Source organism: Giraffa tippelskirchi, chromosome 5, assembly GCF_054371585.1.
Source record: "Giraffa tippelskirchi isolate mGirTip1 chromosome 5, T2T-mGirTip1v1.2.pri, whole genome shotgun sequence".
NCBI lineage: Eukaryota > Metazoa > Chordata > Mammalia > Artiodactyla > Giraffidae > Giraffa > Giraffa tippelskirchi.
Window position 1 is genome coordinate 152460007 of NC_137279.1, and position 15249 is coordinate 152475255.

The window sequence follows — 15249 nt, forward strand, 5'->3', positions numbered from 1 at the left end:
TTTTTCATTGAAGTGTAGTTGATTTACAATATTAGTTTCAGATATATAGCATAGAGATTCAGGTTTTCTTTTTTACATGTTATACTCTATTAACAGTTATTATAAGATAATGGCTACAATCCTCTGTGCTATACAATATGTCCTTGTTGTTTGTTTTATACATAGTAGTTTGTATCTCTTAATATCATACCTCTGACATGCTCCTCCCCATTTCCTCTCCCTACAGGTAACCACTAGTTTGTTTTTTATATTTATGTCTCTTTTGCCATATACATTTGTTTGTATTATTTTAGATTCCACATAGAAGTGATAACATACGGTATTTGTCTTTCCCTGACTTATTTCACTAAGCATAATATTCTCTAGGTCCATCCACATAGCTGCAAATGGCAGAATTTCATTCTTTTTTGTGGCTAATATTCCATTGTGTGTGTAATTTGTACCGCATCTCATTTATTCATTTATTTATTTTTTAGTTGAAGGATAATTGCTTTACAGAATTTTGTTGTTTTCTGTCAAACCTCAACATGAATCAGCCCTAGGTATACATATGTCCCCTCTCTCTTGAACCTCTTTCCTATACCACATCTTCTTTATCCATTCATTTGTTGATGGACACTTGGGTTTATTCTATATCTTGTATTGAAACTATTGCTGTTATGAACATTAGAGTATATGCATCTGTTTGATTTAGTGTTTTTGGTTTTTCTGGATATATACCCAGGAGTGAAATTGCTGGGTCATACGGTTCTGTTTTTAGTTTTTGGAAGAATCTGCATGTTTTTTTCCATAGTGGCTGCACCAATTTACATTGCCAACAGAGTACAGGATTCATTTTTCTCTACATCCTCACCACCACTTGTTATTTGTAGACTTTTTGATGCTAGCCATTCTGACAGGTATAGGTAATAACTTCATTGTGCTTGACTTGCATTTCTCTAATAATTAGCAATGTTGAACATCTTTTCATGTGCCATCTGTCTTCTGCCCATTTTTTGATTGGGTTATTTGGTTTTTTTAAAATTTTGAGTTGTACGACCTGTTTTTATATTTTGGCTATTAACCCTTTGTTGGTTGCATCATTTATAAATATTTTCCCCCATTCCATAGGTTGTCTTCTTGTTTTATTATTGCTTTCCTTTGCTATGCAAAAGCTTTAAAGTTTAATTAGGTCTCAGTTTGTTTACTTTTGCTTTTATTTTTTTGCCTTAGGAGACCAATCCCCCCAAAAAATACTGCTGTGATTTACATCAAAGAGTGTCCTGCCTATATTCTCTTCTTTATAGTGTCATGTCCTGCATTTAGGTCTTTAATACATTTTGAGTTTATTTTTGTATATAGTTTGAGGAAATGTTATAATCTCATTCTTTTACATGTAGCTGTCAAAGTTTCTCCAGCACTGCTTATTGAAGAGACTATCTTTTCTACATTGTATATTCTGGTCTCCTTTGTCATAGATTAATTGACCATAGGGGCCTGGGTTTATTTTTGGGTTCACTATTCTGCTCTGTTGATCTATGTGTCTGTTTTGTGTCAATACGACACTTTTGATTACTGTAGCTTTGTGGTATAGTCTGAAATCTGGGAAAGTGATACCTCCAGCTTTATTTTTTCTCAAGATTGCTTTGGCAGTTTGGGGTCTTCTGTGGTCCCATATAAATTTTAGGATTATTTGTTTTAGTTCTGTGAAAAAGGGCATGGGTATTTTCATAGGTACTGCATTCCATCTGTAGATAGCTTTGGGTAGCATGGCCATTTTAACAGTGTTAATTATTCCATTACAAGAGCATGGGCGATCTCTCCATTTCATTGTATCATCATCAGTTTCCTGCATCAGTATTTCATAGTTTGCAGAGTATAGGTATTTTACCTTCTTGGTTAAGTTTATTCCTAGGTTTTTTACTCTTTTTGATATCATTTTAAGTGGGATTTTTTTTTACTTTTTCTCTCCAATAGTTCATTATTAATGATTGCAGATTTAAATGGTACTAATAAAAGAGTGGGCACTGATGTTCATCGACAGTTTTGTCTATGTCAGAATGGCCTCACATCCCTTCTTTCCTGCATTATTTCTTTCTCTTCCTAGATTTCCTCAGAGAACTAGGGATTTACTGCACTGTCAAATTGTCTTCGAGCCACACTGGGTCAGTGGATAGTAAGGCCCCAATTTTCTAGACAGCAGCTATTCTTACCTGTTTCCCTTGGGACCTGGAGTTGAAGTTCCAGAGCCCAGAACTGAGCCCAGTCTCATAATCCCAGTGGAAGCTGGCTCACCATGGTCATTTTAGAAATGTAGTTGTGCTTTTTCCCCTATTAAGACTCCTCTATTCTGAAACTTGTTCAACAGAGTATAAAACAGACCAAATGGATAGATGTAATTTTTTATCAAACTAATCTCTCTAATGAGCTCTGTGATGCGTTAAACCCATTCATGGTCCTTATTGATACAGAAGTACATGTGAATGTTCATTTGTATAATTATGAACTTATTTTAATATTTCTGTCTGTGTAAAAGTCTTAAATTTAGAGAAACCCTTCACATCTTAAATTAACTTTGTCCGCACTCTGAAGAAAGAATTTTGAGTTTTCGACAAGCAGGAGAGCCTGTGTTTGAGAACTTCCTGGGGGAATTTTAGAAAGGATCTTGCAGACTAGAGTGTTCCTGAAGAAAGCACCCAAGGTACTTGTCATTTATCTCAGAGGTGGCGAAAAATCTTGGTCATTTTGATCAGAGAGAAGAGGACAGATGAGTTGTAGGTTTCAAGTACTCAGGCACTTTTGTGGAAAAATGACCTCATGTGCCATGGGACTTACACGGGGAGATGTAGGACCAGTGGTATAAGTTAAGGAGGACACATGTTGAGTCAGAACCTGACCATTTGGAACTGCCTCAGAGAGAATGAGACCGCCGTCTCTGGAGGAATTTCAGTGGGAGCTCTTTGACTCCTTAGCAGAGCAGTTGGTTATGGGAGGTGACCCAGCATCCAGCTCAGACATTCATCCTGTGACTTTTAAGTCTTCAGATTTGTAAAGTCAGGTTTGGCTCTTGATAGGAACTGATACATCTCTTTTGTTGGTTTCCATGGTGGAGCCTAGAAGAGTTTTTAAACTGTTTTCAAAGTATCTTTCCAGAAGCCATTTCTGAATTGTGCATCCTTTCTCTTGCAGGAGAAAATGCAGAAGTTTCCATGGATGTTTCTCTGGCTTATCGTGATGATATGTTTGCTGAGTGGACTGAAATGGCCCATGAGAGAGTGCCCCGGAAACTCAAATGTACCTTCACCTCCCCCAAGGTAGGGTACCTTGATGTCCTAGGTGATGGGGTTTTTATTTGGTTTCCAGGTATGTGGGAACATTTGCTCAGACAGATTCCTTGTTCCTAAGCATACATGACCCACAAAGGTTAGTAGTCACCATCCTTTGTCCTAGAAGAGGGCAATTTAGATATTTCATGTCCCTACAAAGGAGCAAAGAGAAGAAGAAGGAATGTTTGTTTGAAGTGATTTAGTTGTTTCTCTAAAATACCTCCATAAAAATAAGCTCTTTGTTCTTTGTTAATTAGCTGAAAGTGTTTGAAGAATGTTGCTAGTTAATTTTAGGTGGGTAAATCTGTGCATATTGGATCAATGCGTGTGTCTGCTCTCCGTTTCTTAGGCATCTCTGTTGCCAAAATCAGTGTGCAGGTGTGAAGACTAACAATCCCAGGGAACAAACATCATAGACAAAAAGAAGGGCCTGAGGGAGGAATCTAGTTTCCTTTGTGAGCTCTCAGTCTTTTTGCACATCTTTAGGGCTCTCCTTTCTTTGGTTCTTCCAGGAAGATTTGTTTAACCACCAAGAGAGAGGAATGTCACTATCCTGCATTGAGTGTAGGGAGACACTTTCTCTTGGACAAAGGCCTCAGAATCTTGAGGAATTAAAATATAGGGATGGACTCAGTGACCCTCAGAGGACAGTGGGATTTGATTGTATAAGGACCAAATCAGAAATAGTGGGGGCCCTTTTCCAGTGCCAAGTGCTGCCCTCAAACATGCCTCCCCAAGATTCTGTCCCACTCACCCTCCGCCACCTGCCAAAGTCTCTGAAGCTGAAATGGAGCCGTAGTTACTGTTACTCATAGTTACTCACATTCCTCAAGAGTGTTGACAGGGAGCATCACCAGCTAGGTGATCTCTGATGTCCCTTCACGGACAGAAATAATCTTATTTTCTTTGCATGAAATGGATGAGAGGCCAAACTGCACTGAAGCACATTCCTGATTATGTCATTTATCACTTGACATCTTCAGGTCAGTTGCTGCTGAAGAATTTGGCTACTTTGTAGTACCTGCTCTGTTGAGCGATTTAGTTCTTCACTTTTGCTTATAACTGCAAAGTTGGGTTTTCCTGTGGAATGGTAAGGATGACAGGTTGAAGCCTCTGAGAACCATGCCCCCATCCTGCCCTGAAGAGGACTAAAATGGGGCTGTGCAGGTTCATCACCGTTGGTTAAAGGCCTGGATTTTGAGCAAAACATTCCCTGGTGGCTCAGCGGTAAAGAATCTGCCTATAATGCAGGAGATGTGGGTTTGATCCCTGGGTTGGGAAGATCTCCTGAAAAAGGAAATGGCAACTCACTCCAGTATTCTTGCCTGGGAAATCCCATGGATCGAGGAGACTGGCAGGCTACAGTTCATGAGCTCCCAAAAGAGTTGGACATGGCCAAGTGAATAACAGCAAACAACAAATACTTGGCTTCAATTCCAGACCATTTCACTTACTGACTGCATTCCCTCAGGCTAGCTTGCTTTATCTGTTCAAGCTTCAGTTTCTCCTTTGCCAAATGAAATAATAATTAATACCTGCCTGTGGAATCTCTGTAAGGACTAGATAACAGAATGAATCTTACCACTTGAATCTAGTCTGGGACATGTTTCACCAGATGGGCCACCAGGACAAAACATGTTAACTAAAACTCTCATGGGCCAACCATGCACCCTACACATAAGCATCTTTTGGGGCACTTGGTATTTGTTAAATCTCTCTCTCCCTAGGGTTCCTAGACCAGAGCTATGGAAAGTGTGGCCTAAGAATTAACAGCATCAGCATCACCTGGTAGCTTGTAGGAAATGCAGATTTCCAGGTCACACTCCAAACACAAGAATCAAAATTTCAGTGTGTTCAGACCAAGGAACCTGTGTTTTAACAGGATTTCAATTCCTTCTCTTAAGCTTGATAAAGTTTGAAAGTTACTTCAGTAGACCCTTTCCTTAATGATCAAATGTAGGGTTCCCCCCACCCCAAATTCATCCAGAATTGTTTTGAGTAGGCCCTTGGGGGTAATCTATAGATGAAAAGAAATGGTAGAGAGGAACTGGAGGTAGCAGAAGAGAGATATGTAATATTTCTAGATCTTTGTATGCAGTGGAGGAAATTAATTAAAACCTTTCTAACTGTTGCTGCAAGTTGATTGCGTCATTCAAAGGTAAGGCTGGTTGGATGTCTAAAGCTAAAGGATACAAAGCTTTTGGATATGGAATTTCATTCTCAGAAAAAGGGAAAAGTCATTTCTCACCTTACTTAAACTCTTAGAGGGCACTGAGAAGCGGAGTCAGGGGAGGTTGTTAAGAAGCCTGCAACTGCTTCTTAATGACAGTTGCTTAATTATCTTTAGGATGTGTTGATCCCTTTCAAGAAAGATACTAAACCTTGAAAAGTGTGAAGGAAATGAATCATCAAATCTATGCTTTTTGATTGCAGTGAAATTTAGACTGGAGTCTGAAGATTAAATGAGAAATTGCTTTAAAGCTTTTTAGTCCCTGGTGGATTGTGAAGTTTAAAAAAAAAAGTCAAGTTGCCACCTGCTGTAATTTGTCCTAATTAGCCAGTCTCATGCTGGATTTAGGGGAGGGCTGAGGGGGCTGGGGAAAGGAAAAGGAGGGAGAGAGAGCAGGAAATCTTTCTTTCTAAATGCCCTAAATACTGGCAGAGTCAGAACCTCAGTGCATAAAGAAAAGTCCCCAGCAGGATATGGTGAATTTGTCTGAGACAGGTAGGACAGGCCAGGATCCCAGGACCCTGTGTGTGTCTCTGATCTGTTGGATTTAAGTAAATTTCTCTCATGTGGTGGTGTTACCCTCTGTGTAGGGACAGGGGAGTGGAAGACAAGGGAGTGGAAGACCCATGAAGGGGCTTTAGAAGGAACTCAAGAGATCACATAAATAAACCTTCTTGCTTTACTTAGGAGGCTTCCCTGGTGGCTCAGATGGTAAAGAATCTGCCTGCAATACAGGAAACCCAGATTTGATCCCTGGGTCAGGAAGATCCCCTGGAGAAGGGAATAGCTACTCACTCCAGTATTCTTGCCTGGAAAATCCCATGGAGAGAGGAGCCTGGCGGGCTACAATCCATGGAATTGCAAAGAGTTGGACATGACTGAGCGACTAAGTATGCATGCACGCTTTACTTAGAAAGAAAGTAAGGCCAAATGAGATGGATAACCTTCCCCAGGTACCCAGTAAGGGGTGAGGTCAGGACTAGAATTTGAACCTCTTGGCTTGAAGTTCAGTGCCCTCCTTACCATAGCACAATGCCTGCCTTCAGGCGTGTCCAAGGCCACAGCATTCCATTCTTTCTGCTGCATTCACGCGTCCTCCTCCCCATTAGAGCTGGAGGCTGGACTTGGAAGACACATGTCCTCAACTCAATTCTGCCACGACTTTTGGGACCTTGGGTGAGACACGTAATGAAGGCAGTGGCATTAGACTAAATAAGTTTTGTTGCCTTCAAACTCTCAATTTCTGTAAATAAGCTTATTGGAAACACATCAGAATATCCACTTTTTGCTGTTACAAGAGCAGGTAATCAGCTTCCTTAATTCAGCTTCATCTGAGGCTGAATTAGAGCCTATATTGTATTTTCAGCAGTTTTGCAGAGTCCTTCCTGCCTTGATTGATAAGTAGAAGAGAAGGGAGCAGAGGAGAGAGAAAGATCTATACAGGAAGACTTATCTAACTTGCAGCTGAGGTTTGGAAAAGAAGGATTCTTTCTACAGAAGAATTTTTAAAACTTCAAATCCCATGTCTAATCAACTGGTCATTCTGATAAGAGCCCCTAAGACCTTAGAAAATGAAAAATGATCATGATTGATCAATGATGTCTACCATGAGTAGGAAAGAGTGGAAGCACATAAGCCAGATCTGTACCTGCTCTCCCTCTGTTTTTGTCATTTGTGTCTTCTGTCCCTGTACGAAGGTCTGTTTATTGCACTCTTAAGCTCTGACTGTCTAGTAAACTGCTCCCCCACCCCCAAGATCACAGAAGGAACAGACTCTTTGTTATCTTCCTTTCTCCTCTGGACTTTTTGCTCTGAAGATTTACAAAAATTTTTGGAGGCCCTGAGAATTCAAGCTTAGGAACACCAAATTCCATCCCTCTATCACTTCATCAGAAGGTACCAGGCAAACATTAAAGCTGGAATACAAACGCAGCATGAAGGCAGACACTTGTCTGGTTCATTGGGAAAGAGTCCTCAGTTGCTGAAGCTCCTGCTTCTCCATGCCCATACTTGAGAGCTTCTCCCACCCCTCAGCTAGGCCACAAAGCCTTGTGTCCTGTGGAGGTGGAACAGAATTTCGTTTTCAAAAGCAAGCTGGCCCCTACTCAGCAATCTCCCACTGCCATGTGCTGGCTGGTACCTCTTAAAATGCTTGGCAGAAAGTCCAGGAGGCCTTCCTAGCTGTTGTTGTTCAGTTGCCAAGTTGTGTCCAACTCTTTGCAACCTCATGAAGTGCAGCACACCAGGCTTCCCTGTCCCTCACCATCTCTCGGAATTTGCCCAAGTTCATGTCCACTGAATCGGTGATGCCATCCAACCATCTCATCCTTTGTCGCCCTCTTCTCCTTCTGCCTTCAATTTTTCTCAGCATCAGGGTCTTCCAGTGAGTTGACTGTCCGCATCAGGTGGCCACAGTATTGGAGCTTCAGCTTCAGCATCAGTCCTTCCAACGAATATTCAGGGTTGATTTCAAGATTGACTGGTTTGATCTTCTTGCAGTCCAAGGGACTCTCAAGAGTCGTCTCCAGCACCACAACTTTTCGGTGCTCTGCCTTCTTTATGGTCCAACTCTCACATCTGTACATGACTACTGGAAAGTCTGTATCCTTGACTATGCAGATTTTTGTCAGCAAAGTGATGTCTTTGCTTTTTAACACAGTGTCTAGGTTTGTCATGACTTTCCTGTGCAGAAGCAATCGCCTTCTAATTTCATGGCTGCAGTCATCATCTACAATGATTTTAGAGCCCAAGAAGAAATCTGTCACTGCTTCCACCTTTTCCCCTTCTATTTGCCATGAAGTGATAAGACTGATGCCATGATCTTAGATTTTTTAATATTGAGTTTTACGCCAGCTTTAAAAGGTAAAAAGGACTTCCTAGAAACTGTGCTAAATGTTTATTTAATTTCTCCTCCCTTCTGCCATTTTGTCTCTTGGGCAGTTAGAAAGTTTTAAAGGCAGAAAATTCCAAGTGGTCATCTCTATCAACCTAATCTCATTATTCCCCTCATCTCGTTGTATTTTCCCCAAATTCCAAGGCTCCTTGAGTTGCTTCTTCTATTTTTTTTTGGTCAAATCAATAAAAAGTAGATATTTCATGCTTCTTGTAGCATCTCCTACAGGCCAAAACTATGTAAATAAGTGATCATGATACAAGAATGTGATGAACATTAGCAAGGACTTCCTCCTGAACATTTAAGGAGTTGATTGTTCCACAAAGCCATATAGTACTGATAGTACACTGCAAATTAAAAGTTCTTATAGCCCTTATAGACCAGTCTAGTCTGATGTGAAGCTGTAATGATTGAAGAGCTGAGAAAGGTGTTGAAATAGAAGAAATCCCTGCTTGTTACCTGAGATTTCTGGTTCCACCTCAAATGTGTCTGGGTTTTATCTTGGGGAGGGAGGGTGGCAGCTTATATAAACCCATGTACCCTCTTATGTGTACCTCTGACATATACATTTAAGCCTTAGCTTTTTAGAATTGGTGATATGAGTCAAAGGCAAGACAATTCAGACACAGTTTATTGGAAATGATGACCTTGCCTCAAACCCTCTACTCTTCTTCCAGACCCTAGAACATGAGGGCCGTTACTATGAATGTGATGTCCTTCCTTTCATGGAAATTGGGTCCGTGGCTCATAAGTATTACCTTCTAAATATCCGGCTGCCTGTGAATGAGAAGAAGAAAATCAACGTTGGGATTGGAGAGATAAAGGATATTCGGCTGGTGGTAAGTGAATCTGATTGATCACAGTTGTGGTATAGGTTCTTACCATTTTATCTCTTTAGTAGGGGAAAAAGTAGAATGTGGAGTAGATTTTTTAAACCTAACTTAGGTTTGTTTTAATCTAGAAAACAACTGCATATTTACTGTAGAAAATTAGAAGCACAAATAAACACATAGTAGAACATGAAAGTTATCTGTAATATTCTACCATCTTGAGAAATCACCATTTCGAGGTTTTACTATTATCTCCTTCTCAATTTTATTCTACGCGCGTGTGTGTGCGTGTGTGTGTGTGTGTGTGTATGAATATATTATATATTTAAAATTGTTGCCTTCTAGAGAAGGAAATGGCAACCCACTCCAGTACTCTTGCCTGGAAAATTCCATGGACAGAAGAGACCAGTGGGCTACAGTCCATGGGGTCGCAAAGAGACACAACTGAGAGACTGAGCTCAATCCTTCTCTTAAAAAAAGAGTGGGGGAGATCATATTCAACCGACTCTTCCATTCTCTGCTTTTTAAAATTTAATGGTATATTATAAATATAACATAAATATACTTTGTGGTACTGCTTAGCTTTCCACAGTATGTATTCACCTTAACACATTATACCAGTGCCATCATTTGGGGCATCTAAGATAGCTCCAATTTTTCAATGAAAACCTTGGAGAAAAATCTCTGATCATGTTCCTAATCATTCCCTTAGGATAGAGTGAGTCTGTCTTCATGCATTTTGATTTAGTTTTCTACAGTGCCTGAGGAGGGGTTGAAGGGAGTGTGAGGACATTACCTGCTATGAATGTTAAAGCTCTTGATCTTGGAAGTTCAGCAATAAAGATCTCTACTTACTGCTCTTCAGAATGCATCTGCTGGTAGAAAATAACACCAAGATATATTGACCTTCAAAATTATGATTGGTCTCTATCTAGGGAATTCACCAAAATGGAGGCTTCACCAAGGTGTGGTTTGCCATGAAGACCTTCCTTACACCCAGCATCTTCATCATTATGGTGTGGTATTGGAGGAGGATCACCATGATGTCTCGACCTCCAGTGCTCCTGGAAAAGTAAGAGCTGATTTTGCAGCACTCTTAAGAAACACTGGCACAGCCTGTTGTGGACCTGTTGCTGGGAGTTTAGTTCAAGTGGGCAGTGTGTTATTTGGACTGGAGATTTGACTCCTTTTTCTCCTTCAGCTTTTACATGCAAATTATTGTTAAATCCTAAGGGTTCTACTGCACTCATATTTCCAGCTCTCTGCTCTATCTTTGCTCTTTCACGTTCTGCATCAGATACATTTCTCTGATACAGTGGATGAACTGCATTGTTGCTGAATAATCCCAACTCGTCTTGGCACCTCTCAGCAAGGATGATTTTCCTGTAGAGATAGCCCCTTTCTCTCCCACATCATTGACTTTTTGCTTTCTGTTGGATTATTCCCATTAATATACGAACACACTCTTCCATCCCCATTCTTACTTAGAACTCTTTGTACTTCTCCTCAAAGCTACTGCATCATTTTTTGGCTCATCTTTACAACAAAATTCCTCAAAAATCTTGTGTATATATCTTCTCCTGTTTTTGCTTGAGCCCCTTCCACCCCTTATTAAAATTGTTCTTAATATGATCACCAATGACCCCCACCTTCCAAAACTAATCCTCATTCCTCAGTCCTCACTTTTCTTGACTTGTCAGCATTTAGGTCACATCCACTATATGACCTAAATCAAATTCCTTATGATTATACAGTGGAAGTGACAAATAAGATTCAAGGGAATAGATCTGACAGACAGAGTGCCTGAAGAATTATGGATGGAGGTTCGTGACATTGTACAGGAGGTAGGGATCAAAATCATCCCTAAGAAAAAGAAGTGCAAAAAGACAAAATGGTTGTCTGAGGAGGTCGTACAAGTAGCTGAGAAAAGAAGAGAAGCGAAAGTCAAAGGAGAAAAGGAAAGATATACTCATCTGAGTGAAGAGTTACAAAGAATAGAAAGGAGAGATAAGACAGCCTTCCTCAGTGATCAATGCAAAGAAGTAGAGGAAAACAAGAGAATGGGAAAGATTAAAGATCTCTTCAAGAAAATTAGGGACATGAAGGGAATATTTCATGCAAAGATGGGCACAATAAAGGACAGAAATGGTGTGGACCTAAAAGAAGCAGAAGATATTAAGAAGAGGTGGCAAGAATACACAGAAGAACTATACAAAAAAGATCTTTATGACCCAGATAACCACGATGGTGTTATCACTCACCCAGCGCCAGACATGCTGGAATGCAAAGTCAAGTGGGCTTTAGAAAGCATCGCTAGAAACAAAGCTAGTGGAGGTGATGGAATTCCAGTTGAGCTATTTCAAATTCTAAAAGACGATGCTGTGAAAGTGCAGCGCTCAATATGCCAGCAAATGTGGAAAACTCAGCAGTGGCCACAGGACTGGAAAAGGTCAGTTTTCATTCCAGTCCCAAAGAAAGGCAATGCCAAAGAATGTTCATACTGCTACACAATTGCTCATCTCACACGCTAGCAAAGTAATGCTCAAAATTCTCCAAGCCAGGCTTCAACAGTACATGAACCGTGAACTTCCAGATGTTCAAGCTGGATTTAGAAAAGGCAGAGGAACCAGAGATCAAATTACCAACATCCATTGGATCATCAAAAAAGCAAGAGAGTTCCAGAAAAACATCTGCTTCTGCTTTATTGACTATGCTAAAGCCTTTAACTGTAGATCACAGCAAACTATAGAAAATTCTTAAAGAGATAAGAATACCAGACCACCTTACCTGCCTCTTGAGAAATCTGTATGCAGGTAAGGAAGCAACAGCTAGAACTGGACATGGAACAACAGACTAATTCAAAATCGGGAAAGGCATATGGCAAGGCTGTATATTGTCACCCTGCTTATTTAACTTCTATGCAGAGTACATCATGTGAAATGCCGGGCTGAACGAAGCACAAGCTGGAATCAAGATTGCTGGGAGAAATATCAATGACCTCAGATATGCAGATGACACTGTCCTTATGGCAGAAAGCAAGGAAGAACTAAAGAGCCTCTTGATGAAAGTGAAAGAGGAGAGTGAAAATGTTGACTTAAAACTCAACATTCAGAAAACTAAGATCATGGCATCCAGTCCCATCATTTCATGGAAAGTAGATGGGGAAACAATGGAAACAGTGACCGACTTTATTTTGGGGGGCTCCAAAATCACTGCAGATGGTGACTACAGCCATGAAAGTAAAAGACACTTACTCCTTGGAAGAAAAGCTATGACCAACCTAGACAGCATATTAAAAAGCAGAGACATTACTTTGCCAACAAAGGTCCATCTAGTCAAAGCTATGGTTTCTCCAGCAGTCATGTATGAATGTGAGAGCTGGACTACAAAGAGAGCTGAGCACCAAAGAATTGATGCTTCTGAACTGGTGTTGGAGAAGACTCTTGAGAGTCCCTTGGACTGCAAGGAGATCCAACCAGTCCATCCTAAAGGAGATCAGTCCTGAGTGTTCATTGGAAGGACTGATGTTGAAGCTGAAACTCCAATACTTTGGCCACCTGATGTGAAGAACTGACTCCTTGGAAAAGACCCTGATGCTGGGAAGGATTGAAGGCAAGAGGAGAAGGGGATGACAGAGGATGATATGGTTGGATGGCATCACTGACTCGATGGACATGAGTTTGAGCAAGCTCCAGGAGTTGGTGGTGGACAGGGAGTCCTGGCATGCTGTAGTCCATGGGGTCACAAAGAGTTGGACACGACTGAGCAACGAAGTGAAGTGCCAGCATTTGGTGTTGCTGATCACTCCCTTTTTTTTTTTTTCATAGAGCCTCCTCCACATTCTCACAGTTATTCTCTCCTTTGCTGATTGTCACTCAGTCTCCATGGCTGTTTCCAGTGATCTTTCCACCTCTTAAGCTTCGGAGCTGAGGCTCAGTCTTTGTGTTGCAGGAGGGGGACCCCTTCCAGGGCCCGAAACTGGGCTCTTGTCTAACACTTGGAAATGAATTGTCCGAGGAGACACATCTCTTGCTGTGTCAGCACACATGTCTCCTCAGACAATTCATTTCTGAGTGTTAGACAAGAGCCCAGTTTCGGGCCCTGGAAGGGGCTCCCCTTCCTGCAACATTTGGACCTCTTCTCTTTACTAGCTGCGTTTGTTTCCCCGGTGATCTCATCTAGTCTTGTGGTCTTAAAAACCTTCTGCACTCTGATGCTCTTCATGTACATGGTCAACCTCAGCTACTCCCAACTCTGGACCCTAGTATTCCACCCGTTTCCTTAACACCTTCATTTACATAGAAATGTACCACATACAAAGAAAAACACTTGTTTTCCTCGCACTTCAAACTTTCTCCTCTTTGAGGCATCTTCATCTTAGGAAATAGCAACTCCATCCTTTCAGCTGCTTAGGAGCAGCTGATCAGACATGTAGGAGACATCCTTTACTCCACTTTTATTCACACCCCTCTTCCAACATGCCAGGAAATTCTCACCATTTCCATATCTCCCACCCTGATCTAACCCTGATTTCTCATTTCTCACTGGATTATTGAAATAGTCTCTTAACTGCTCCTCTTTTTCCATCATTTTATTTCCTGCAGTCTATTCACACAGCAGCCAGGCTTTTTCTTTTAAGTAGAAATTGGATCACTTCACTGCTCTGTTCAAAGCTCTCTGTTGGCTTTTCGTTTCCTTTGCTGCTGCTGCTAAGTCGCTTCAGTCGTGTCCGACTCTGTGCGACCCCATAGACGGCAGCCCACCAGGCTGCTCCGTCCCTGGGATTCTCCAGGCAAGAAGACTGGAGTGGGTTGCCAGTTCCTTCTCCAATGCGTGAAAGTGAAAGTGAAGCCACTCAGTCGTGTCCGACTGTTCACGACCCTATGGACTGTAGCCTTCCAGGCTCCTCCATCCATGGGATTTTCTAGGCAAGAGTACTGGAGTGGGTTGCCATTGCCTTCTCCATTTCATTTCCTTTACTCTGGCCTATAAACCCTCAGTGATCCGGCTCTTCACCACCTCTAATTTTATCTCCTGTTCTCTTCACCACATGCCATCCACCTTGATGGTGCTCAGACATGACCAGCATGCCCTCACTTTAGGGCCTTTGCGCTTGCTGTCCTCTTCATCTGAAATGCTCCTTCCCAGATACCTTTGTGGCTCAATGCCTCATTTCCTTCAGCCCTAGTATAATTTCTGTCTTACAGGCTTTCCCCCATCTACCTTATTTAAATTGCCTCCCATCAGTCTCCAGTCTCCCACTTGGCTTTTTTTATACTTCTTCATAATACTTATGGAGAAGGCAATGGCACCCCACTCCAGCACTCTTGCCTGGAAAATCCCATGAACTGAGGGTTTTCCGTCCATGGTGTCACAAAGAGTCAGACACGACTGAACAACTTCACTTTCACTTTTCACTTTCATGCATTGGAGAAGGACATGGCAACCCACTCCAGTCTTCTTGCCTGGAGAATCCCAGGGATGGGGGAGCCTGATGGGCTTCCATCTATGGGGTCGCACAGAGTCGGACACGACTGAAGCGACTTAGCAGCAGCATAATACTTATTCTCTATTTATTATCATTCCCTCTCTACCCCTCTGCTCACCCCATCTGAATACAAGCATCACTAGAGCAGGATCATTGCCCTCTTTGTTTACTTCTATATCCCCAGCATCTAGAATAGTGACTAGCACACAGTAGGAGCTCAATAAATATGAATTTGTTGAGTGAATGAATGAAATGATGCTGCTCCATTTTTTAAGTTTCTTATCGGATCCTCAGTCCTGTCAGGATAAATTTCAAATTCTCTAATAAGGTATGCAAGTTTCTTTACCAGCTCAGCCTTTTTATATGTATTTCTCTGGTCTCATGGCCTGTCATTTCCTGATATGTTCCATAGTCAGATCCCCAAATGCTTCAGGCTCTTCTAGGCTCCATCCCGGCTCTTCCCTCTGTTTGGAATGCCCTTCCACCTCCCTAACCTTGACTTG

General features: G+C 41.5%; 1 protein-coding gene across 3 annotated transcripts in view; it reads left to right on the forward strand.

The window, feature by feature from the left end:
- The window catches only part of WLS (Wnt ligand secretion mediator), a 118072-nt gene that overhangs the window by 67120 nt on the left and 35703 nt on the right, over positions 1 to 15249 (forward strand). For all 3 annotated transcript variants that reach the window (XM_081485601.1, XM_081485602.1, XM_081485603.1), the window contains 3 exons: positions 3169 to 3293; positions 9106 to 9267; positions 10194 to 10330. In XM_081485601.1, coding sequence (XP_081341727.1) covers positions 3169 to 3293; positions 9106 to 9267; positions 10194 to 10330 — 424 coding nt within the window. The remainder of the gene's footprint in view (positions 1 to 3168; positions 3294 to 9105; positions 9268 to 10193; positions 10331 to 15249) is intronic.